Source organism: Panthera uncia, chromosome B4 (genome assembly GCF_023721935.1).
Source record: "Panthera uncia isolate 11264 chromosome B4, Puncia_PCG_1.0, whole genome shotgun sequence".
In the NCBI taxonomy this organism is placed as follows: domain Eukaryota; kingdom Metazoa; phylum Chordata; class Mammalia; order Carnivora; family Felidae; genus Panthera; species Panthera uncia.
Genome location: NC_064809.1, coordinates 58,501,827 through 58,529,240, shown reverse-complemented (window position 1 = coordinate 58,529,240; position 27,414 = coordinate 58,501,827). Strand labels below are relative to the sequence as shown.

General features: G+C 34.8%; 1 protein-coding gene across 1 annotated transcript; it reads left to right on the top strand.

Annotated features, from left to right (window-relative positions):
* Window positions 1-242: 242 nt before the first annotated feature.
* INTS13 (integrator complex subunit 13) lies at window positions 243-26,916 on the top strand. The gene is made up of 17 exons (XM_049627189.1): window positions 243-714; window positions 1,673-1,908; window positions 3,834-3,908; window positions 7,537-7,739; window positions 8,106-8,186; window positions 9,154-9,244; window positions 10,711-10,839; window positions 12,229-12,313; window positions 14,777-14,866; window positions 15,309-15,398; window positions 16,474-16,652; window positions 17,718-17,888; window positions 18,140-18,294; window positions 18,642-18,872; window positions 20,661-20,800; window positions 25,637-25,772; window positions 26,527-26,916. The coding sequence occupies exons 2-17, from the start codon at window positions 1,684-1,686 to the stop codon at window positions 26,564-26,566; spliced, it is 2,121 nt and encodes a 706-aa protein (XP_049483146.1). The 5' UTR covers window positions 243-714; window positions 1,673-1,683; the 3' UTR covers window positions 26,567-26,916.
* Window positions 26,917-27,414: the final 498 nt, after the last annotated feature.

The following is a 27,414-nucleotide window of genomic DNA, read 5'->3' as shown; positions in this document are numbered from 1 at the left end:
CTCGCGAGATTTCCTTCCTCACGTTACGGTGGGGGCAAAGCCAGAGATTTATTTGCGGGTCTTTGCAGACATGCGCGAGAGGTGGAGGCGGTTCCCTTCTGCGTCCCTCCCTATTAATCTACTCAGGCTTTGGCTTGGCTTCTCGCAAAGTGTCGCGAGTTTTGACAGGGGAAGCCGGCCTGGGTGGAGAAACCGAGAAAGGGAGGCCGGGTGGAGGCCTGGTGGGAGGGCCTTGCGTTAAGAGAGCGTGGCTGGCTTAGGCGGTGCTGTGGTTGGTACTTCGCTGTTGTGGAGGCTCTATGGTCGCCCGGATCAATCTTCCCAATGGGTTATTGGGAAAATTAGCCGGTAGAAAATCTTGAGCGTCGGAGGCATTTTTTTCTTGGCTCCGCCCTCTTCCTGTTCTGCGAGCTGGGCGTCTGGCCCACCGAGGGGGAAGGGCAGCTTGGCGGGGCTGTGGAAGAGGGCTTTGCGCACGCGCGAGTCAGAGTGTGTGAGTGTTTGTGTTCACGCGCACGCGCGCGCGCTCTTGCATTTAGGAAGCCTGGGAAGGACCGGTGTGCTAGGAGATGAGCGGGGAAAGCATAGTTCCCTGTCTTTGGTACCAGACACTCCTGACTGTGCGCTGACCCTCCCCACCCAGCCAGCAGCCTTTTCCAGAGAGGCTGTGGTCCATAGCCTCTGTTCGTTTTCACTGCAGGACCAGGCACGAAAGTAAGCAAACCTCTATCCTGAGGTCTTCCCTATTCACTCACCTTGTACTTTCCACCCCCCACTCTCCAGCAGAATGTGACTAGGTTTCTCAAAGAAGAGTTTGCATGAAGGGGAAATGTGTTTGAAAGCAGAAGAAAATAGCTAGATCGTATAAAGTCAGTTCGGTTTGATGAACACTTTGCTTACCATGTGCTTTTTGAATGTGGATTGTCTATTCAGTATAAGGTTTTATTTAGCGAAGCAAGGGAGTTTTTATAAGAAAAAGTTTAAAAGTTTCTCCTCTCCAGCTCTGTGAATGGTAGCAACTAAGTTTTCTGTTCTACATGGTAAATTACCATGGTGTTTCAAATACTAAGGGGGAAGAGTTTGAATTTGGGGTCTTTATCCTAATGCGAAGACCCGATATGCAGTTGTCTTAGGAGATGTTTTTTATATTTGGGGCTTTCCTTTTGCTGTCACTCCCCTTTCCTGTTAATTCTGGCTCCCCTCAGCCTTTTTCAGAAGTCTTGAGACTTTTTGGAGGGAAGCCCAAAACTACTGACTTGGGTTAGTTTGGGGGTTTGTGTGTGATGTCAATTAGGAAGAATCATTAGAAGTGTATTTGAAGAGGATTTATCATTTGTTATGTTAGGTATTATGGAAGGCAATCGACCACGGTTATTTGTAAGCATTTTTTCCTGACAATTTTAAGTTCATTCAAAAAGCAAAATTTTGTATGGACTGTAATTTTGCCTGTGACTGGTAGAGTGACAGCTTAATATGGTGTAGCTTATCCCTCAAATTGATAGCTACTTTCTAGTCATGACCTCATTAAATCTTGTTGGATAAATTTCTTTGAATACTGATTATTCATGTTCCCTACCAAATCTTTTTGAGGAAAAGACACTAATTAGGAACAATTTAAGGATATTAAATGTCATGTATAAGACATTTGGCTAATATATTTTATCCCTTACAGGTTAAAACAAAATGAAGATTTTTTCTGAATCTCATAAAACAGTATTTGTTGTAGATCACTGCCCTTACATGGCAGAATCATGCAGACAGCATGTCGAGTTTGATATGCTGGTGAAGAATAGGACCCAAGGAATCATCCCTTTGGCCCCCATATCTAAATCCTTGTGGACTTGCTCAGTAGAATCTTCCATGGAATATTGTAGAATAATGTATGATATATTTCCTTTCAAAAAGCTGGTGAGTGTGAAGTACAAGAAAAATCATGATTTGGGGGGATGGACTTAACTGCCTGTTACATTTTTTAATATAAGAATTTACTATAGATTTAACTTGAAACTGTTTACTACTTTAAAAATGTGGTATTTAGAACTCTTCTTTGCAGTTAATATGTTATGTATGTTTAATTGGGGCCAATAACCATCATAACAGCTAACAGTTATGGTGCGTTTACACATACCAGTCATATCCAAAGTATTTCATATTTATTAACTCCATTAATTCTCACAACAGTCCTATAAGGTAGCTACTGTAATTACTGGGACAATATTTGAAGTATATAATAACCCGAATAGAACAGGCACTGACCATTGAGAGCTATTGCTGGCCTAAGCAGAAAGGATGTGGGCTGTGGGCAACGTCAGATTGTGTTGGTGTGTACGATCTGAATATCAGCCGTGTTTATTATTGCCATGTTGGAGATGTAGAAACTGAGCTAAAGACAGGAAAGTTGTCCTGAGTCACACAGCTAAGTTAGACACAGAACCAGAATTTGAACCTAAACAGGCTGGCTGCTCATAGTGTTAGTGAATGCACACTAAACTGCTGCAGGATTTGGCTGTTAGAAAGAAATGCTCTTAAGAATGCTAAGAGGAATTTGTTTTTATCTACAAGAAGAGAGATTGAAGATTGATAGATTCCAGATATGAAAATTACCTTCAGGTTTCATCATTTCAGCTATTTTATTTTGGGAGAGTCATTTGGTTAGCCACAAGTGGATGATTTGCTTTGTCTCATTTGGAGCAGCCTAGGCTGGGACCTAGCCAGTTCTTAGACTGGCACAGGCAGGGCAGTAACAGTAAGGCTGAACATAGAGAATCTATATATTCAGATATATTCCAAATTAAATGTAAGTTGTTTTTAGTCCTTCAGTAAATTGTGCATTATGTAGGGTAAAAAAATACTAAAGGGAGGATAACTAGTCATTTAGGGTGCAGGCTTTGGTTCAAATTCTGGCTTCATCAGCTACCACAGTGTGACCTTGATCATATTGCTTAATTTCTCCAAGTCTGGTTCTTCCCATGTAAGCATAACACCTACTTCCTATGATGTAAGATTTCAATGAGATAATGTAACTGAAGTGGCTAGTAAAATGTCCCTGTCAGGTAAGGCTTAGGAGAGAAGGCTACTTATCACATTTATTAGGGGTGCAAAACTAGTATTTCATGGATGGTAGGAAAAAAGATCATGGATTAGATGATATAGTCCAGAGGAAAGAAAGAATCTCACCCTCCTCCAAAAGAACATTCGTCATTTTATGTATTTCCTAATATATCCTTACTAGCATTATCATCTTCTGTGATAGTATTTTTTTGGTTTGCATTGAAGTCCAAATGCACTATTTTGACTTTCAATGCCTTTTGTGATATGGCTACTGCTTATTTCTCTGAGCTTTCCCCCCACCCCTTTGCCTGTTCTGACCTTTTCATCCTTTTGAGGCCTTTGCGTTTGCTGTACCAGGAATTCTCTATCCCCAGCTCTATTTATGGCTGTTTTCTTTTGGTCATTTTGGATTCCCCCCAATTGCCACTATAGACCACCCAACCTAAAGTAGCTAACCAATTTCTTTTTCATAACGTTTGTCACTCACTGAAATAATCTTGTGCATTTATTTGTTTGTATTCTTCCCATACTGCCCTCTGTCTTACCACTACCCGCAAACCCCTGACTTTCCCCACATTGTGAGTGATACAACTTTCATTCATCACTGTATTCCCAAATCCCCAGTGCCGAGGATAGCACCTGGCAGATACTAGGCATTCTGGAACTATAAAGTGAATGAATGAATCAGCAAACCAGTTCTAGGAACTGCATATTATTTTAAATATGATGTGATTTCAGTGGAATTGGATGTGAATACTAATTCTGTCTTTGAAATCTATCAGGTGAATTTCATTGTGAGTGACTCTGGAGCACATGTTTTAAATTCTTGGACTCAAGAAGACCAAAATTTGCAGGAGGTATGGTTAGGTTTTGAGCTGTGGCCATTTTTAAAATTATCTGAATGTGGTAATACTTTCTTGAAAGATGATTTAAAAGATTTTTTTTTATCACTATAGTATTTGCACATAGTTTTAAAACAACTACTACTAAAGGAAAGCCAGCTATCTTCATTCCAGTCTTTCCCCAATTCCTAGAAGCAAACTTTCAACTCTAACTCATCTAGTATTTACTTCCATATTTCAAAATAACAAATTTTTACTGCTATTGATAGAATTCTCAACTTAAACTTTATTTTTTTATCATTATTGTTAGGGAGGAATTAACTTTTATATTCTCTGCCACCCATGCCCCTCTACCTCCCTTCTGCCGTTCCTTCATTTTCTCAGTGTTGTTATGTCAGAATTTTTGTTAATTCAAAATTGCATATTTGCATTATAATGTCTATATAAAGTGTTACTGCTAAGCTAAGTAGTATATGTGGTTATTTCCTTTCTCTCTCTCTCTTTTTAGGTTTTATTGAGGTATCATATAGCACTGTATAAATTTAAGGTCTAAAACAATGATTTGTCTTACATATTATTTCCTTTCTTGTGTGACTCTTTGTTTATTCTTACAATTTATCATTTCCTTCTTAATTGCTCAATTTTATGTATATCTGTTGCTGCTTTTCCTCATGTTTCTATAAAACTTCCCAATATTTTTATCATAAATGTATCAGAAATGTAACAGCTTCGTTTTTTTTGTCTTGAAAAACTTGTTGGAGCAGTCTTTTGCTCCAGTTTTAGCTGGCCGCTTAATAGTCCTGGTGCTTCTTAAACATTATTTGTCTAAGGATATTGGGTTTGTGGTAGCTTATGTTCTTTGCTATTGTTGGTTGGATGGAAGACTTCAGTTTACTGGTTTCTTTACTGATGAAGATGTATCTGAGAGACAGCATTAGTGAAATTTTTGGATACATTGTTTGAATTATTTCATGTTAAAATTTTTTGTTAATGGATGGTCTTCAGTGGAGATAATCTCATGTTGTAAATGTGTTTTAAACGGAACATTTTTAAAGAAAATGTGTTTATCCCAGTGTTTGGTCTTAAAATGTTGTGATTAGTATCATCATGTATGTAAACATATCTAACCCTTTATTCTTTTGAGGTAACTCACTCAAGCAGCAGGCTTTTATTGGTTTGGCTTTGCATTTATATCACTCCAGAATGTTCTTTATTCTTTTTTTTTTTTACTTGAAAAAGTAACATTAAGGATTCTGTACATTCTCCTTGCATTTTCTTTTTGAAATGGCATGTGTTTTGCTTTACTTCTTTCAAGAGGTACTGTGAAAGAAGCTTGAAGTCTCTCTGTTGTGTATGAAAAAAAAATCAGTACAAATTGGCATAGGTTTTCCTTACTGCACCTCTGCAGTGCAGTAAAAGTTGTGCATCTCATAATGGCACATATACCAATGATAAGAGACTTGCTACTTCTCTCTGCTTTCTGAACGTGAAGGCACATTGTGTCACACTGATTGTTTTTAAGTCGTGAACAGAAGGGGAAACTCCAGTCTAGTTCGGAAGGCAACTGTATAGCAGCTCACTGGTGTTTAAGATTATATGAAATAGTTGACATGTTGTATAAATTACATATAATCTTGGCTGTGTTCACACATTTAATGTTTAGCTTTGGTTATCCATGTCACACCTTTCCCTAGTTATTGTCAACAATCATGAGTAACAAGTGGAATAGATCAAAGACAAATTTGGGGGCTAGAAGGATTTTAGGTGTCTTTTGCTTCGACTCCTTCATTGTGCAGGTGAAGGAATGGAGCCCACAGGGGCTATATGTTGTTTGACTTCTATACCTGGGTCCAGGGCTCTTTCTGTTATGGCACATAACTCTATCCTACACATCTTAAATTTTATCACCAAAAATTGTCAGATTTCAGGAGTTTGGGTCTGATTTTTGTTGGCTAAATTAAATCAAGTTTGCAAGTATTATACTAATGTGGGACAGGTTATATTAGTATTTTCACTTTTAGGTTAGGAGGAATTGACCAGGGTCACACAGTATTAAAAGGCAGAGCCAGAATTTTAACCCATCTCTGTCTGACCTTAAAAGTTAAACTTGCTTTCTGCTACTTTCTTCAGGACCACCGAATCCCTCCCCTATAAAGCTACTTTTTATTGAGCTTCTCCTATGTACCAGAGACTTTATATAGTCATTTATACACAGTCTTTTTTCTTTCTTTTCTGGTTACTTTTTATGAATAGGTAATACCTATATAGTTTAGAAGTAAAATTTACATACATATACATACACATGTACATATGTACACTTCCACATACATGTTTGTGTTAGTAAACGGGAAAACTTTCCAACTCATCCCCTGTCTCAATGAGCGTGCTGGACCCTGCTTACACCAACTTTGCATTCAGTGAATCTTGACATCTCCCATGGTGGGGGTATTTTATTTAACCATAGATACTGGCAAACACTACAGATGAGGGCTTTCCCCACACTTTGGGGAACTGATGTACTAACTAGCACATCACTATTTATCTCCACCACTATTAGTTTTTCATGGCTCATTCCAGAGTGTCTTTATGCATATACAAAGCAAAGTCCTTCCATTTTGTTCCTTTTCAAGATTGTTTCGGTCATTTTCAGTTCCTTGCAATTCCATATGAATTTTAGAACCACCTTGTCCATTTCTACAAAGCAGTCGGCTGGGATTGTGACACAGATTATGTTTACTCTGTAGTTCAGTTTGAGTAATGTTGCAATTTTAACAATATTATGTCTTCCAACTCATGAACATGGGATGTTTTATATCATTTAGATCTTTTAATTTCTTTCAGTGATGTTTTGTAGTTCTCAAGAGTATAAAATTTGCATTTCTTTTGTTGATTTTATTCCAAAGTATTTTATTTTTTTGATGCTATTATATTAGAATTGTTTCCTTTATTTTCGGATTGTCCATTGCAAGTGTGTAGCAATACAATTTGTTTTTGTGTATTGATCATGTATCCTGCAACTTGCTGGACTTATTATTTCTAACAGTTTTTTAGTGGATTCCATTTGACTTTCTACATACAAGATCATGTCATCTGTGATATAGAGATAATTTTACTTCTGGCTCCTTCTATTTCTTTTTCTTAATTGCCCTGGCTAGACCCACCAATACAGTGTGAAATAGAAGTGATGAGAGTGGACATCCTTCTTCTGTTCCTAATCTTAGAACATGTACAGGCTTTACTATGAAGCATGATGTTATCTGTAGGTTTTCTTAGATGCTATTTTCTGCTTGAGGAGTTTCCTTCTATTTGTAGTTTGTTGAGTATTTTTATCATAAAAGGGTCTTGGATTTTGTGAAATGCTTTTTCTGTGTTTATGGAGATGACCGTGTGATTTTTAAAAATTGTGTTGGTATTGACATTAATTGATTTTTGGATGTTAAGTCAACTTTGCATTCCTGGGATAAGTCCCACTTTGTCATGGTGTGTAATTCTTTTCATATGTTGCTGGATTTGGTTTGCTAGTATTTTGTTGAGGATATTTGTGTCCATATTTTTAAGGTACGCTGGTCTGTAGTTTTCCTGTGATGTCTTTGTCTGACTTGTACATACTCTTGTCAACATAATTATTTTCCCTTTTACTTAGCTAATGGCAGCATTAGCTGCTGTTGGGCCTCCTAATCCACGAGCAGATCCAGAATGCTGCAGCATTCTGCATGGTCTCGTTGCAGCAGTGGAAACCCTGTGTAAAATTACAGAATACCAACATGAGGCTCGTACTCTACTAATGGAAAATGCAGAACGTGTTGGAAATAGAGGACGAATAATTTGCATTACTAATGCAAAAAGGTGAGACATTAATCACAGTAATTCTTTCACTGAGGGAATTTTAATGTCTTGTTGCAGTTTTTACTTAAAAAAACAGGACAGCATGTTAGCGGTTAAGCATATCTCAGGTGGCCTAATACTGAAGCTGTATTTATCCAGTTCTTAAATAGTCATTTCAGTGAAAGCTGTTTAGATTGTCATCATATGGGTTAATCTGACTTTTTCTCACTAGTTTTTCAGCTGGCTGTTTGGTATTGTGAATAAGCATACTAAAGACCGTCCTCACTGAAGTAATTTTAAGTGCCTATAACAAGATACTACAGCTAAATAGTGTGTTTAATTTTTTCTCTTACTGTTTATTTAAGTTTGTTCTTTTTTATGCCATAGTGATAGTCATGTGCGAATGCTTGAGGACTGTGTCCAGGAAACAATTCACGAGCATAACAAGCTTGCTGCAAATTCAGATCAGTGAGTATAATCATCAGTGAAATACATATTCCATTTTATAGTCATGTATTTCATTATAATTACTCCAATAATTTCAATAGTAATTGGTAGTATTCCCTTTAATTCTCTACTGGCTCTACTAGTCAAAAAATGTATATTTGATATTTATGTAGGGAAAACAAAAATAGCTAACAGTTAATGAATCTAGGTTAAGGGTGTATGGGTATTCATTGCATAGTACTTTTCCTTTAGCTTTTCTATAGGTTTGGAAGTTTCAAAATAAAAATTTTTCAAAAATTAAAACCATTTTCAAAATAAAAGACTTCTAGCATTGAAAATCTTATGTTCTTAGAAATAACCATTTATAGGTAATGGTTAGGATTGCCTGATTTTGTCCTTAAAAATCATTAGTATGGGGCGCCTGGGTGGCGCAGTCGGTTAAGCGTCCGACTTCAGCCAGGTCACGATCTCGCGGTCCGTGAGTTCGAGCCCCGCGTCAGGCTCCGGGCTGATGGCTCGGAGCCTGGAGCCTGTTTCCGATTCTGTGTCTCCCTCTCTCTCTGCCCCTCCCCCGTTCATGCTCTGTCTCTCTCTGTCCCAAAAAAATAAATAAAAAACGTTGAAAAAAAAAAAAAAATCATTAGTAAAAAAAAAAAAGGGAAACAAATGTGTAATATATTCATTTTCTCTGTGGTAGTTATCTATGGAAAATTTTCCTGATTATAAGACATTTTCCTTTATTCTGTTTTTCAAACATACAAGAAAGTATCATATGTGCATTTGAATTAAATTCATATATTTACTAAATGTCCATACAAGTACAGCAATTATACAGTTTTTCTAAATATTTAGCTTTTGTGTTAGTTAACAGTAGTATCTGATTATAGAGATGCACTGTTTTAGTATATTAAACTCTTAATAGTCTACCTACCTGGTTTCTTTACATACTATGTGTTTTTAGATTCTAAGTGAAAAGTTTCTCTTTAAGTCTCATGCAGATTCAGAAGTGTGAACTGGTCTTGATCCATACTTACGCAGTTGGTGAAGACAGCCTTGTGTCTGATCGTCCTAAAAAGGAGGTAAGTGCAGAAGTAATGGAAGAAAAGATCATTGTCATTTATTAATAATAAATGCTGAGAAGGGTTAGCATAAAAATAATCACATTGCCAACATTTTCTGCCAAGAAGATATTTAGAGTTCGCAAAGCCATCTCTGTGGCAAAACACCTAGTTGGGTTCTTCATGTTATAATTGTAGATTTTAAAGTGTTTTCTGTTTTGCTTGCCTATTGAAGTTTAATTAAATGGGTTGCAAAACCATACATAGTGTGTATTGATGCTAAAATTTCAATTACTGTAATGGATTTCATTTGCTTTAATAACTTTTTATTGTATAAAAATCTTTTTTTCCTCATTAGAGGAGTAATACACTTCTTAACAAAAATAGACTCTAATAACAAATTAATTTTATCTATCCAGAGGATAAAAAGCTAAAGCTAATTTTTAATCTTGCTTTTACTTTTTAAATAAATTTGAACAATTTTAAAGGAAAAAATGGGTCTGTTGATTTTCAAATGGATTTGCATCATGTAATATTCTCCCATCAGTGGTCTGTGTTTAGAAATATGGATGTGTGTATTTATATAATTAAACATGTATGTTCTTATGTTCTGTTTTTTCTCTTAGCCTTAGTTAATATAAACAGGTGAAGTATTACCTTAGTCTGAATTTTTTGTAGCTAACTGGTATTTTTAGGTCTTTAGCTCTTTCATTGTGTTTTTAGGTGGTTTCCAGTGTAAACCCCTTTTCTGTTAACTTTTTTCTGCCTCTTTCGATAACATGGCAGTATGTTGGCTTTCTTTGTAATAACTAAACATTTATTTGTAACAGATATTATAGATATAATAGGTATAATAGGTAGTGTATACATATTATACATAAGACATATGTATATATACACTTTATCTTGCCATAAAGTAACTTTTGGCTGCCTGATCGCTTTTATTCGTGATGAAATATGTTTGTGGCAGTTCCCGTATTCTTTATAATAAGCAGTTTTATCTGCAGGTGTTTTTCCTCTCCATAAAATTACTTATTTTCTACAGTATTTCTGTGGGCCCTTTCAAATCCATTTTGCATATAGATAAATAGAAGTAAAAATTGTAAGTTAAAATAAATATTTGAATCAAAGACTTGCACTCTGAGTGTCAAGAGGAAAAGGACTTTGCCTGTTTACTGCTGTATCCTCTAATAGCTCATGTAGTTTCTGGCATACAATGTAGTAAGGTCTGCTTAGTACCTGTCTGTTGAATGAATAAATACATGAACATTTCTTGCTAAAATAATAATCATAGTTAATTTATGGGCTTTTTTTACTTTTTCCAAATTCCAAAAACTAAAAATATTTAATATTTATAGACTGAACTAAAATATTTGACACCAGGTCACAGTGTATTAACGTTGGTTTTTTTTTCATATGTACATATATATATATATATGTATGTATATATATATATATATATACATATATTTTTTTTTTTTTGGTAGTTATCCCCTGTTTTAACCAGCGAAGTTCATAGTGTTCGTGCAGGACGGCATCTTGCTACCAAGTTAAATATTTTGGTACAGCAACATTTTGACTTGGCTTCAACTACTATTACAAATATTCCAATGAAGGTAGGCAGTACTTTTTCTTGCTATTTTGAAAGTTCTGGTTTGCTTTTTAAATATTTGTTTGACATGTATTATTTATTTTGATTGGACCTTAACTTTTTCTCCCCATATCATATTTTCTGTTTTGCTAGCCCACATTCAGTGTCTTTGACCAGGTCAGTACATAGTGAAAAGCAACAAAAAGGATCACAGAACAAAATTCTGTAGTTTTCTTTCTTGTAAGAGTACTATATATCAGCTTCTTGTTTTTAATTTTGTTCTCATTATTTTCATCAAAATACAATCTCTATCTTAAATGATTATTTTTTCTGTGATTCTTTTCCTGGTTATGTTATTAGATTTTACTCTGTGCATTCTAGTGGATCTTTTATTTCCTGTATTTTTGTTCTTGCTCATCTAGTATGAAGGTGTTTGTAACTAATAGGCCTGATTATAGAAAAAATAGCTCATAGTTTTTAAAAAGTTTATTATACTCTAGCTGAAAAACCAAAGATGTAAGTTTTATGATTTTACTAATGGATTTTCTTAGGAATCTGTTGGTACCTGTTTATTTCCATTATGTCATCATTAAGTTGTCTAGGACAAGCACAGTTTTAAGTCCAATTTCATTGTTTTGCCGCCATATGACGAACACTGAATTTCATGAGAAGTATAATCTATTCATTATTAATTTCCTCCTTATAAAATGGCTGGCTCTTTAATAGAAATTGTAGCCTTATCTAATAGAATGGTTTGGATGCAGAAATTATCAAGTAAAATAGCATAATATATTTTAATATGTATAATTTCATGAGGTACAAGAAAAATACTCTGAGGGTGACAGATACCTTGTTTTTTAAATTTGATCATATTTGTGTGCGACTTGTGTGACCCTTTCTTCAATCTTTGTCTTTTCCCTGTAAACTGATGTTATTGAAGTTCTTATTTACTATTTAGTGAAAACAAGTTACTAAACTTGTTTATTAGTCTGTATTTACTATTTTATATAACTGGTGTTGCTAATTTTCTGTAGGTATTTAAAGATGCTATTTCCTCCTTTAAACAGCTATTTCACTTTGAATTTGTATAAGCTACTTCAGTTATATTTATAAAATGTATTGGCAAGACAATGCATTTAGAGAAAAAAACTCTAAAATTCTGGAAGAGTCATTTATGTTAATTCTGATGTAAGAAAAATCATTAAATACTTTATTACTTCTATATAGCTAGTAGTTTCATAGAGTTCATATTGCATTGGAAAATTATTGCATCTTTAAATAGATTACTGAGCAAACTGTCCCAATATTATAGCTAATTATTGTTGGGTATATTTTATCTCACTTTAAGCAAAAAGCAAAATGAATAATAACTTCATTATTTTGAAAACTAAATTATTTTAAATTTTACTTTAAGGAAGAACAACACGCTAATACATCTGCCAATTATGATGTGGAACTACTTCATCACAAAGATGCACATGTGGATTTCCTGAAAAGTGGTAAGAAAAGGACATTGAAAAGTTTCATTCTGTAAGATCTAACCTATGAAAGCATACTAACAGCTTTCAGAAGTTTGTCAGTAAACAGACCTGATTGGCTGTAGTCCACCTCTTTCCACACTTATTCCACAATACTGTCTACTAATGGCCATGGAACTAGTGTTCTGTAGAATTTACTTTGGGAAACACTAGCCTCCTGGAACAAATACTGAGATAGCCGGTACAGTCATGTCATAGTTTCTCTTTTGCAAGCAAACCACCTTGGGAAAGCAAGAGGAACAAGAACTGACTTGAAAGAGTGAGAGAGTTCCAACTTGCCTGCATAAAGATCAGTTGTTCTGAAATCTAAATTTGTTGTTTTCTTCTAAAAATTATTCAAGTCAGTAGGTCTCATCACCTATCATAATTTCTGCAACTCTATTAGCATAACTTGGGAGAAGGCTCTGGAGTTAGTAGATCAGAGTTTTAGCTAAAGCTTTGCCACCAGCTAGCAAGATCTGTATGTATCTAGACTTGAGTTTGCACACTTTAATAAAATAAAGATGCTGGATTAGAAGAACTAATAATCCATCCATTCCTAAAAAATTCAGTGAAATTGCCTTTAAGTTTTGACATTTGATTAAATCCTTTCTAATGTTTTCTCTGTAAGTTGATGCTATCAGAGAATTAAATGGTTAACTTTGATAATGTTTTATACATCTTTTTTGAAGTTAGTATCCATCAACCAGTCGTAACATTTGTTCAGTGTATAAGAAATCTTGAAATTAATCTAATACAAATTTGTAATGTGAAAAAAACTATTAAGATAAACAGATGTATTAATGTTTAACAAAGGACTGTAAAGAACTTGTTTTTGAAAATATGTGTGGAAATTATATCACTAACTGAGTTAATACCAACTTTTAAAATACTTTAAAACAAAAAAATGTTAAGAATATCCTTTGTGATGCAAAATATTTCTCTAAGATAGTAATTGACATGTTGTCTGTGTGACACAAGGGAACCATTTGTAAATGCTGTAGTAGCACTATGAATAGGGTGCTGTGGGATCACGAGGGTTGCATGTGATTATGCCTCCGTGACTTAGGCAAGCTTTACAGAGATGACATTAGAGCTGGACTTTGATGAGTAGGCTTACGCTTTAGCTCAGATAGCTTCCGTAAGCTGCAGACCTGTATCCCCTACTGCCTAATTATATCTGCTAGATGTCTCTCCGGCACCTATAACTCAACATTCCCAGAACAACTTAGGAGCCCTGCCCCCTGAACTGGTCTTCTACTGTCCCCTCTCTTAGTGAATGGCCCTATTGTCTACCCAGTTGTTTAAGGCAGAAACCTCAGTCATCTTTGAGACATCTCTGTATCATTCTTCATATCTAGTCCATCATCACATTTTCTTGATTTTACCTATTAAGTGTCTCCCAAATACATTCATACAACTGCATCTCTACTGCCATTACCATCTCCCTGATCCAGCCTATCATTTTCTTACCTACTATCCCTTAGTAGCCCCTTAAAATGGTGTGTCTCCTCTTGACCTGTGAGCTAGAATAGCTTTCAGAATGCTAATCCTGACCATGTTCCCTTAGCTTAAAACCCTTTATTGTTTTTGTTACCCTTTAGATAAAGACCCAACTGTTTAAATGTCTTACCAGTCCCTGCATTGCCTGGCCTGTCCTCCTTTCCATTTTCCTCTCACAACGTACTCCTGTTTCAGTGCATAGGCCAGAAACTTCATGCTCCTTCCTGTCACAGTATCTTGACATCTGCTGTTTTTTCCTTGCTCAAATGTTCTTTCCTTCATTTCTTTAATTTCTACTTATCCTTTGACAACTGAAACTAGTTTTTTCACTTCTCAAAGAAACCTTCCCTGGTGTCTTAGATTAGGTCAGATCTCTGTGTATAGACGCTCATGGCACTGTACACATCTCCTTCAAAGCGTTGTCAACTTTATAGTCCTCACTTGTTCATTATTATTTTCTTAACATCTGTTCACTCTGTTTTACTATAGACTCCATTGAGGCAAAACATGCTCATTGTTACATCTTTTTATATTTCTTTTCTAGATCCCTCATTTTATGGTTCTCCTCATAAATTCATTAGGATTCAGTTCATTTTAGATTCCTGACACTTTCTTTGAGTATTTGACCATATTATGATTTCATGGTGTCAGAGGAGAACAGTTGTATATTATTAAAATAAACAAAAATTTTTGCTGTTGACTTTCAGTGCAGTGACTGAAATGATTAAATTAATGAGAAATTTGAAGATAATTGAATATTTGTTTTAATCAGAGCTAATATCTAAACTCCTTTTGGTATTATTCTAGGATACTTTATAGAATTGATGTTCTCCCAGAGGTGTTTTCTCCTACAGAGTTTAAACTGTTTTGGAAGTCTTACTTAAGTAAATGATTTGAAGTTTGTGATCTATTTTGTAATGTCTCTCTGGCTTATTTTTAAAGGTGATACTCACATAGGTGGCAGCAGTAGAGAAGGCTCGTTTAAAGAAACGATAACATTAAAGTGGTGCACACCCAGGACAAATAACATCGGTAGGTATTTTAAGGAAATTGAAAGAGGGGTGCCTGGGTGACACAGTTGGTGAAGTGTCCAACTCTTGGTTTCGGCTCAGGTCGTGGTTTCACGGTTTGTGAGTTCGAGCCCCTCATTGGACTCTGCACTGGCAGTGCGGAGCCTGCTTGGGATTCTGTCTCCCCTTGCTCTCTTTCCCTCCCTAACTCATGGTGTCTCTCTCTCTCTCTCTCTCTCTCTCTCTCAAAATAAACTTAAAAAAAGAAGAAAAGAAAGGAAAAAAGAAAAAGGAAAGGATAAATCAAGAGGTTCTTAAAGTGGGTATATGTAGGGATCATTAGTTTATTTTTGAATTTATGTTTTTCATTGTTTTAGGGGCTCAACAAACATTTTTTCCCCCTCTTTTAATTGTGGAAATAATTCCTTTATATTCTTTCAAATCAGTGTTTTCTCCCATTTCAGAATTACACTATTGCACTGGCGCTTATCGAATTTCACCTGTAGACGTAAATAGCAGACCTTCCTCCTGCCTTACTAATTTTCTTCTAAATGGTAATTTTCAACATTTAATTGTTTGGGCTGAAAATATTACAAGTGAAGTTATTAGTAAGGATATGTGAAAATCTGTACTCTGGAAAGCTCTTTTAAGATAACCTAAAACTGTTTTATCTTCGAAAACTCTTCTAAAGTTACCTAATTGTAAATACCCTTTTAGCAATTTTATTAATGTTTAAAAAAAATAAGATAACTTTATGTTTTCCATATTGTCATAAAAAGTTTTATTTAAATATTTTTAAGTGTTTTTAATTTTAAAATTTGGCTGTTAGAGTCTAAGTTGATTTTTTTGGTAGAATAATATAGACTACCCTGGCCTGTTAAATTTTAAATTGCAAAGTATATATAGACCTCTTTTTGCACACTGTACCTTAATCATAAATAAACATTGCATTTTCAGTATTATGCCATATGATTCTTACCTATATGACTCTTAAGTCTGTGGTTTCCTTGTGTGAAAATTAAAAAAAAAAAAAATTGGAGTCCATTTACTAAATTTAAATTCTTTAATAGCTTCTCCAGTTGATTCTTCTGATTGACTAGATTTGAAACCACTGATGTGATGGGTCAAATTTAAGCAAAATTTGATTTTAAGACTGTGTAACGTGTAGATTAAATAACCTTTGGTCATGTGAAATAGAAAGTAGTTATGGTAACTGTGCTGATAAGGAGGTATTGTGCAAGTACATTGAGACTTTGCTTTCTCCCCCAAATGTTGTGTAGCTTTGATAGCTAGAGAGTTATCCAGCAGTTGTCTCACTGTTCTTCTTGATGTCCAGGAGAAAGATTGTATGTACTTGTAATGTATAAAGAATGTAACCAAACATTGTACCAGAGACCACTATACTTACTTTGGAAAACTGTACAACTATGTAAGCTTTGAGTGACCAAGAGAAAGCTAAGGCTAGAATTCAGACTTTTAGGACTTGAAATGCAGATATACTGAATTAGCTATGCTGCCTAAAATATGAGGTTTAATAAATAAAATGAAAAATCTAGACATAAATAATGAGGAAAAAAATAACAGCCTATATGAGCTTCATCACTGATAGAGTAATCTTGCTTTTGACAGGTCGTTCTGTTTTATTGGAGCAACCACGAAAGTCAGGTTCCAAAGTCATTAGTCATATGCTTAGTAGCCATGGAGGAGAGATTTTTTTGCATGTCCTTAGCAGTTCTCGATCCATTCTAGAAGATCCACCTTCAATTAGTGAGGGATGTGGAGGCAGAGTTACAGACTACCGGATCACAGTAAGATTCTAATACTTATAAATTTTATGTTTTGAGCCTGCCATCATTCAGCAAATATTTATTAAATGCTTATTACATGCTAAGCTCTGTGACAAAATGAGGTTTGGAGAAGTTCATGACTTATTATTTTAATTAGGTGACTTTCCTGCAATACTTGCTCAAAAGAACTATTTATCACTATGTGGTCTTCATTATGTATTCAGTGTATATCGAGAAGTATATGGGTAGCATTGACACCTGGAATTATAGGAAAGAATGGAAATTGACTTGAATATTTCAGGTGGAAGTTTACCTTGTGGTAACTTAATGGCAAATAAAAACAGTTCAATGTTTGGATTGCTATTTTGAAATAACACTAAATTTTTGTTATTTAAAGATATATACAAAGAAATTGTGTCTATTTTGGGTAGAAATCCTATTCTCATTTTAATTTTTCAGTTCCCCTCCTCTTTTATACATCTAGTACTTTATGGTTGTCTACTTTGAGGTGGTGGTGGAAATTAAATGTGATTCATATATAGGAATGTACTTGGTAAATCACAGAAGTGTTATAGACTATAGGTAATTATTTTTGATTAGGCTTTTATTTATTATTTTTATATCTTTTTTAATAAGGAGAAAATAAGTATTCTTTGCAGAAAATTTAGAGAATATAGATATCTTTTTTTAATCAAAAACAATAGCTGTAAATTACCTATAATTCCATCATTCATAGATAACCACTGTTAACATTTTGATGTTATGTCAAGGTAATTTTTAAATAAGCATTGGTATCCTAAGATGATTAACTCCTTCCTTTATCTGTAGATGATATAAAAGAGTTAAATTATAGAAGTGAAGAAAAATGAGTGTTCTTGGTTTTTAAAAAGTAGAAAGAACCATGAATGCAAGGCTGATAGACTTCATGTTCAAAAAGATGGGGAGAATTAGTAAGGGAACTGTTAGAGAAAATACTTTGTTGCGTATCACAGGAGAGAAGGCATCAGGGCAACAGACTATTACATGTAATCCATACTAAAACATAAGAAAATAGTTTCTAATTTTATTTTATTTGGTTATCATTAGGATTTTGGTGAATTTATGAGGGAAAACAGATTAACTCCTTTTCTAGACCCCAGATATAAAATCGATGGAAGTCTTGAGATCCCTTTGGAACGAGCAAAAGATCAGTTAGAAAAACACACCCGTTACTGGCCTATGATTATTTCACAAACCACCATTTTTAACATGCAAGCGGTAAGTATTAAATAGTTTTCAACCTTTCTTTTTGATTAGTTATATGTTTTTTACAGATAGTCATTTCTCAAGCAAAGAATGAAATATATGAGTTTGCTACAGTTAAAGAATTAGTAATAGAAAATTGAAATGATGAATATAGGTTATCTCACTATGGTGATGTTTAAAATCAGTTGAAGTTCTCCCTAGATGCTTTGATATTTGTTTTTCAAGACAGATTTTCTTTTTATTTCTTAAAAAAATTTTAACAGGTAGTTCCATTAGCCAGTGTTATTGTGAAAGAATCTTTGACAGAAGAAGATGTGTTAAACTGTCAAAAAACAATATACAACTTAGTTGATATGGAAAGAAAAAATGATCCTCTACCTATTTCCACAGTTGGTACGAGAGGAAAAGGGCCTAAAAGGTAGCTTTTTTCCCTTGCTTTCTCTATATATCACATTTACTTGATGCAGACTGTTTTTTAAGCTAACTTATTTCATATTGTAATTTATATGATTGAAGGTATATATATATGTGTGTGTGTGTGTGTGTGTGTGTATACATAAGTGTTCATACGTATATGATTGAGATGAAATGATATAAAATCTAAAATAGAATCGGATACATTATAACTTAGAATTACACCACTGTCTAAGAAGAAAGAGTCTGTGTTTAATGATTCCTTTTATTTTATTTTACCAGTAGCAAGTGATACTTCAATATCATTTAAAGAGTATTTCTAAAAAACGTCATTTTCAATCTTTACTTCAGAGACGAACAGTACCGTATCATGTGGAATGAGTTAGAAACCCTTGTCAGAGCTCATATCAACAACTCAGAGAAACATCAAAGAGTGTTGGAATGTCTGATGGCATGTAGAAGCAAACCCCCAGAAGAAGAAGAACGAAAGAAACGAGGAAGAAAGAGAGAAGACAAAGAGGACAAATCAGAGAAAGCAGTGAAAGATTATGAACAGGAGAAATCTTGGCAAGATTCGGAGAGGTGACTTGTTGATAATGTAGGACCGTGGTGCCTTTTGGCACATCACATGCTGCATGTAACACATTTAAACATTCATGTAATAATAGTTCACTTAATGTGTATTTGTTTCATTATCTAACTATAATTTTTTCATTCTTAAAATCTGAAATATCCTGGGCTTAAGAATTACAGGGATTTTTTTTTGTTTTTTGTTTTTTTTGCTCTTAGGGGCAAAGGTAGTGTTGAATTTTTTAACGAACTTCTGCAGATCATAACATACCATATTTGATATCAGTATTTGCTTTATGTGTTATGAATATCAAAGACATGGTTTCATTTGTTCAATAAATACTGAGTGCCTGTGATGTGTCAGGCATTTGGTATTAGATTCTTGCCCTGGAAGAACATACAGTGGTTGTGTTAGAGACAGGCATGTAGGTCATGGGTTACAGCAAAGGGTGGAAGAGCTGCTATAAAAATAGGCACAGGATATCCTTGGGAGCACAGAGGAAGAACACAGTCTTACTTCTGAAACCCTTCCTCAGTAATACACTCTTTCCTTAGTTTGTGATTTGTACGATTATATCATAAAAAGTAAGAAAGTCTTCGAAATGAAAGAATCATAACATTTCAGCTGGCTTTGTCTTCTACCTCTTTGCCAGTAATCAGCAAAAAACCAGGTAAATATTATAATGGCAATGTTAGTAAGGTCTTAGAAACAAAACAGTTTACTGTGGAAAATTTCAAACATATACAGTAACAGAACAAATAGCTACTCATTTATTTTTAACAGTTCATGGCAGATCTCATTTCATATCTGTCCACAACCACTCACCTCACCAGCACCACCACTATGCCTCCCACATGGGAATATTTTGAAGCTAATTCTAGAAATCCTATCATTTCATCCAAAAATAAGTAGAACATTTTATTCTCTTTGACAGTAGAAGTTCATTTCTTTCTTAGGGCTACTGAACTTCTGAAACAGAATCAGCTCACTTTAAGAAGAGTGGGGGGAAATATTCTCTTTCAGACACCACCAATCTTTATATATGTTGAAAGTGTTTCTGTTCTCTGATGAAACTCAAAATGAGCTTGGAGTTAAGTTCTTAATTTGTGGAATGTAAATACATTTCCACAGCACATAAATTAGGGCACAAATAGTACATTTTTTAATCTTATTTGTAATTTGGAAGAGTATTTTGTCCATATTTGTAAAAATTAAAACTGACATTTCTTCCAAAGATCACATTTCTGACCTCTTTAATTTTAACTTCTTAAATTTTCTCCCATTTTTTCATATTTTACAGCCAACTATATTACTGAATTATTAAATTATGATGATGAAGGAAAAGGGAAATCTGTGTTTAATTCAGTCAGTTCTCTTACCTGATTTTAGGTTGAGATTTGTATTTTCATTAGTTTCTAGGTTTACTTTGTGAGAGCAGCTATCTTTTACTAAAAGCAATATACAAAGTCTAATTATTGAGAGCCATTTAGAGTTCTAAAAATTTAAACTATGGAGCATCTGTCTGGGTGGCTCAGTCGGTTAAGCATCCGACTTCAGCTCAGGTCATGATCTCGTGGTTCGTGAGTACGAGCCCTGCATTGGGTTCTGTGCTGACAGTTCAGAGCCTGGAGCCTGCTTCAGATTCTGTGTCTCCCTCTCTCTCTTGTCCCTCCCCTGCTTGTGCTCTTTCTCTTGTCTCTTAAAAAAAATGAATAAACTTTAAAAAATTAAAAAAATATAAAAAATAATAAAACCAGTAAAATTTAAACTTTAGATTTTATTGTGTGTCCCTCTAACAGATTAAAAGGAATCTTGGAACGTGGAAAAGAAGAGTTGGCTGAAGCTGAGATCATTAAAGATTCACCCGATTCCCCAGAACCTCCAAACAAAAAGCCCCTTGTGGAGATGGATGAAGCTCCACCAGTAGAAAAATCAAAAGGTAGGGTAGAGCTGTGGGGGTAGCTGTGTTTGTAAACAGTTTTCCAGTTTAGTTCTGTTTTCTGCGGTGTCATTTAATGTTGTTGCCTATATGAGGAAAAGCTACTAACTGTTCCCGGATGTTTTTGAGGAGGTCCTGTTTACAGCCTTGGAAAATGCAGGCAGTGAATTTATTTCTTGACATTAATGAAAAAGTAGTGTCATACCTTCATTAATGAAGCCTGTGGAAAATAAGCACTTTCACTACAAAGTCTGTGTTTTAAGAAATTTTAATTCTGTAAACTTGAATTCATTTATGTTCCTGACTCTATACTAAGTGTGCTGGGTTTAATGAAGACAGATTTCTTTTCCCTAAACTGCTTACTGAACTTAAGGAAAGCTCTTACATTACCCATCTATAAAGTGGTGTCAGTGAGTTTCAGTAAAGGTATTATAAATAATATTTTCACTGTAAAAAAAAAAACCTCATAATGTTTTCATTTCATTTTATCTCTTATTTATAGACTGAAATGCTTCATTTCTTCTTGAAGGAATTTTGGGTAGCAGAGCTGTGAATTGGGTTTGGGAGCTCCTGAAATCATTGTAGGCTTTAGTTGTCTTGAAGATAAACTAGATTTAGGCCTTTTAGGATAAATGACAAATAGATAAAAGGATTGTTTGGTTTCTTGCCACTATGCCTCTCCTAAGCAATAAGACCCAGGGGCTGGCCATATTGCACTTATTGGCATTTCATCCTAGAGAGAAGCCTTGTTTGTTTTTATATACTCCTTCTGGAGGGAGGGAGGGAGAGAGGGGGAGAGAGAGAGAGAGAGAGACAGTGTGTGTATGTGTGTGTATGTATGTATGTGTATATATATACACATACTATATATATAGTGGTACATGTAAAATATTCTCCTTTCACTGATTTCTTTGGAGCCAGAGATAAGAGCGATCTTATCATATTTGCTTTCAAGCATTTGCCAGGGTTCCTGGAAAGTAAATAAATGTCTTGATAAATTGTTCTATTTTTCATAGGCCAAAATATGCCACTGTTGATTAGGATGAGAAATTTAGGTTTAATCTAAACAATGCATTAATGTTGCTTGTAAAATAGAACTCCAAAAATTATTTATTAGTGGCAAAAAGTTGCAAGCAACCAAAACACTGTTAGGAAGAAAATAACTAAATGATGGTGTGTCCATAGGGCAGAATTTATATAGCCCAAGAATAATTATTGCTACAAATGCCCACTGTTTCCTCTTGCTAATGCTAATGTTCCCTCTTCCCCCTTTATTCCAGTGTATCATTCAGATTTCAGCTTAAGCAAGTCTTTTTTCAGGAAGGACTTCCTTGATCTCTGTTCACAATTAAGTTAGGTGCTTCCATTGCACCCCAGGATTACACTGGAGTAGCACTTAGAGTCCTGCATTGACATTGCTTATTGACATCTTGCCTCAGCTACTAATTGGAAACATTTTAAAGGATGGGCTTTTTATTTTTTAAGTAGGCTCCATATCCAGCCTGGAGTTTGAACTCATGACCCCGAGCTCAAAAGTCTCTGCTCTACTGGGGTACCTGGGTGGCCTCAGTCGGTTGAGCTTCTGACTTTGGCTCAGGTCACAATCTCGTGGTTCGTAGGTTTGAGCCCTGCGTCAGGATCTGTGCTGACAGCTCAGAGCCTAGAGCCTGCTTTGGATTCTGTGTCTACCTCTCAGTCTGCCCCTCCCCTGCTCATGATCTCTCTCTCAAAAAAAAAAAAAAAAAAAAAAAAAGCTCATGCTCTACCAACAAAGCTAGCCAAGTGCCCCAATGCTGGGATTTTTAAAAATTTACTCTTAATATCACTACCACTCAATGCAGTCCTGGCCCATAGTAGAAGTTCAATTATTATTTGTTGAATGAATAAATGAATGAATGACATAAAGAAAAAAAAAACAGGCTACAAAACCATATATACCATTATTTCCATTTTGTTTTAAAAAAAAAAGTTCATATCCACACATACACTTGCTTGTCACTTTAAATTAAATAGATCCCTGATGCTTCACACACTGGAAACACTATATAGAGTGGCCCAGATGAAAAGCAACTTGGTTTCAAACAGAAACCATGTCTCTTTTGAGCAGCAGCTTATACAGGCCTTGTATTATATACTTCAGTTTCATCTCTTTTGGAAAATGACTTCCCAGGACTGTCCAAAGTGAATTTTGTGCCTGATACATACTCTACATATAAGGTTGGGCTATTCCAAACATGCTTTCTGGATTGGATGAAAATCTGTTCAGCTTTTTGTACAACGCAATAGCAGAAAAACCGAAGTGTAGTTTTATTGATATAGATTGCCATTGAAAAAAACTAGAATATTTATAGGTGTTAGAGCAGTGGTATTATGGATGATTTTATTTTCTCCTTTATATGTTGTTGTCTAAATTTTAACTAATGAACATGTATTAGTTTTATAGTGAGAAAAAGTATTTTTGTTCATTCAGTTTTGGAAAATGTGTATGCAGTAATTTTAACTTTTTTTGGTGTGCAATTCTGTGAATTTAGACAATGTATATAGTTGTATATCAATTGCACCACAGTCACGGTATAAAACCGTTCTGTCACCCCCAGAGATTCTCTAGTACTGCTCCTTTGTAAGCACCCTATACTTCCCTTGTCCCCAATCCCTCATAATGGTTGATGTGTTTTCCTTCCTATGATCTTGCCTTTTTCAGAATGCCATTTAAAGTGAAATCTTAAAGTATGCTGCCTTTTGAGGTGGACTTATTTGATAAAGCATAATGCATTTGCGATTCATCTGTGTTGTGTGTTTGTCAATAGTTTTTTTATTCCATTGTATGTGACTAGCTTTATTAGAATCTCATTTTTCCAAACTGGCTGATTATTGTGCACCAGAAATTAGTGAGAGTTCTGGTGGTTCTGTATCCCCAACAGTACTTGCTGGATTTTTTTCTTCTCTGACAGGTATAAAGTAGTTTTTCAGTGTGAGTTTAATTTCTATTTCCCTCATGACTGATGATGGTAAGCTTTTTTTCATTCGCTTATTTTCCATCTGTATATATTTTTCTACTAGAAGGTTCATTCAGGTATCATAGTTCTATCTAAATTGGACTGTTTAAGAGTTTTTTTCTTAGATTTTGAGAATTCTTTATTTTTTCTGGATGTAAATGCTTTGTTGGATATGTGGTTTGCAAATGTTTTCTCCCAGTCTGGTTTGTGTTTCTAACAGTGACTTGCAGAACAGAAGTTTCTAATTTTGATGAGGTCCAATATATCAAAACTTTTTTTATGGTTGTACTTTTGGTGTTATCTATAAGAAATCTTTGCATTGCCCAAACTCACAGAGGTTTTTTCCTACATATTCTTTTATAAGTTCTGTACTTAGATTTTACATTTAGGCCATGAACCATTTTGAGTTCATTTTTTTATTTTTTCCATATGGTAGAAGATATGAGTCAGTGTTCCCTTTTTTTTGTGTATGCAGTGTCCCAATTGTTCTGGCAGCATTTGTTGAAAAGACTGTTTTTTCTTCATTGAATTGCCTTTGTATCTTTATCAGAAATCAATTAATTTGATATGTGGAAGTCTATTTCTGTTTTTGCTTTAATTGTTTTAATTTTATTTTTAAGAGAGAGAGAGAGGAGGAGGAGGGGCAGAGATAGAGGGAGACACAGAATCTGAAGCAGGGACCAGGCTCTGAGCTGTCAGCACAGAGCCTGATGCGGGGCTTGAACTCATGAACTGTGAGATCATAACCTGAGCTGAAGTCAGATGCTTAACTGACTGAGCCACCCAGGCACCCGTTTTTGTTTTTTTAATGTTCCATTGATCTATGTATCTGTCGTTTTGCCGATACAATACTGTCATGATCACTATAAGCAGAATCTTAAAATGAGGCAGTAAGTCTTCTTTTTTCTACTTTTCAGAATTGTTTTAGCTGTGCCAGTGCTTTCTCTTTTCATACTGTGCTGAAGAGATAACATAGCAAGCTTGAAGCTGTTATCTTTAACAAAGCCTGCTTGCAAGTTTGGCCCTTGTTTGGCATCTGACAACTTGGCTTTTAAAACATTCCCTAAATGATGAAGTTATTTTGTCTTACATCTGAGGTGAACACTTACTTTCCACCTAGGAGTATGGAATTTTGGTAATTGTAGTTTGGCAGAGGATGCATTTGTGACCAGTTCTTAATAAAAACCCAGGACTCTGAGTCTCAAATGGGCTTTCCTGGAAGAAATATTGTATATCCATGGCTGCATGTTTGCTGCTGGAGGGAGTATGCACTTGGGGTTACCCTTCACTCTAGGGAGAGAGCATGGAAAGCCTGCAAGTGGATTCTTTTGCCCTTTGCTTAGTGTATCTTTTGCTCTTACTGATCTGGCTGTGTATCCTTATTGTGTTGCTGCAGTGATTCTTGGTTGTGACTATAACTTGGCTTAGTTAATTGAATCCTTCCAGCAAATCACTAAACTAGTAGCTGGTCTTGGGGACCCCTAAACATTTAGAATAAGGAAAAGATTATATTGCTTTAATTATATAAAATTAGCGATGGTAAATTAAAGGTAAAATTTTTAAATTTGTAAATTTGGGGGCCGCCTGAGTGGCTCAGTCAGTTAAGCATCTGACTTTGGCTCAGGTCATGATCTCATGGTTCATCGGTTCAAGCCCCACATCGGGCTCTGTGCTGACAGTTCAGAGCCCACTACAGACCTTCTGTTTCCCTCTCTCTCTGCCCCTCCCCTGCTCACGCTTTGTCTCTGTCTCTCTCAAATACATTTTTTTTTTTAATTTGTAAATTTTGAGGTAATGAATTATTACACCTTTTTCCTCTTCTTTCACACTGTAACACCAGGACCAGTGTCCTTATTATCCCTGTGGAGTAATAGAATCAATACTGCCAATTCCAGAAAACATCAGGAGTTTGCTGGACGTTTGAACTCTGTTAATAACAGAGCTGAATTATATCAACATCTTAAAGAGGAAAATGGGTTTGTATTATTTATTGTAGAAATTGGTTTTGTGAATTGCTTTAAGTTAAAAGTAATAAACGTTGCTTGTTTGTCGTGTTCAGTGATTTTTTTATTACCAATGTAATGAGCTGATATGTGTTACCTCTACTTCCTTCGGTTCTTGGTACTTATAAAAGACTTGATTACGTTGATCATAACCTTGAAAATATATATTCCTTAGAGCATTTCATTGCTCAGTAAGCATCATAGAGGGAAAATTGGGGAACACTTGATATACAACACTGAATCTGTATAAAATAATGGGGGAGAAAAACTTTCCTGTTAAGTAATACAGTATTAGGAATATTGACTTTAATTGAACAAGTCTCAAGTCTGATTATTTTAATATCCTTTTTGGAAGACCTCTTGAAAATGTATTGGTAAAGGAGTTTCTTTACTAGAAAAGGGGAAAAGGAAGTACATTTTTGACTAAATGGTAGAGGTTTTTTTCCTTAGCTTTAAGTTTGAAGAGGTATCATGAAAAAAGTAGCCTTTGAAATGAAACCTTGGGAAGGGGACTTACTTCCTCTAAGCTTCAGTGTGCATCCGTCTGTGGAACCAGGAACGTAAGAGTAGCAGAAGAATCCTAACTGTAGTCCTTTTCTAAAGGACGGATGTTCTTTTGTCCTGTGAATATATAAACAGTTTAATTTTGTGTGAAAGTTGGAGAAAAAATATGGGCAATTATTGAATGTTTTATTTTAGCAACTCATTTTTCTCTTCTGTTTTTCAGAATGGAGACAACAGAAAATGGCAAAGCCAGCCGGCAGTGAAGAATGACTTGAGGAACTAAAATTTACTATATTGCATACATATTTTGGGCAGAATTTGATATAAGTACTTTTACAGCAAGATTGTATAGTTATGTTGCCTGGACTGGTTTTTACATTTTTAAAATATTTCAACTGACTTTATCTTTTTTGTATTAATTGTAAAATTGGCACGTATATCAAAAATATACATTTGAAATTTGTCCTCCCAAATCACACAAATTTATTTTATGGTGAACAATGTTCCCTCTGGAAATGTTTTTTAAAAAATTCTTAGGCTTCTCTTTGCCAAATAAAAACTATTAAAATTTCTGAAATGTAAAATATTGGAGTATTCTTTTAGAAGAGAGTTGATTTAATGACTAACAATTTTTAGAAATTAAAATTATCAGGATTTGGGTGAGATTTGCAATGTTTAACATAAAATATTTCCTGTTAGTTTGCAACATATACGGTGCTTTCCCAAAAAACAATGTTGTTTTTATTTTATATTTGACTTTAAATTATTTTGTGTATGCATTGACCATTTAAAGGCAGAACTTTTAGGTAGTTGGTATAAATTTATATTTACCCATTTAAATAATGTTGCATTTTTTTTTCTGCTAAAAAATGTACTGTCCATTGGCTTTTCGTATTGAAAGAGAAGCATAAAGATTACTTCATAGACTTAGAAGAAAGGAAAGTTACTAGGTTATTGGTGTTTACCCCTGAATAGCATCTTGGTCTCCTTACATCTCAGAGGTGTCATGGTTATATGGCATATGTTTGGTGAGTCTCCTTGTGCTTCTTCACCTGGAGGCTTATAACATGCTACAAGAAACATGTTACTCCAGTGTTAGATGCTAATTCTA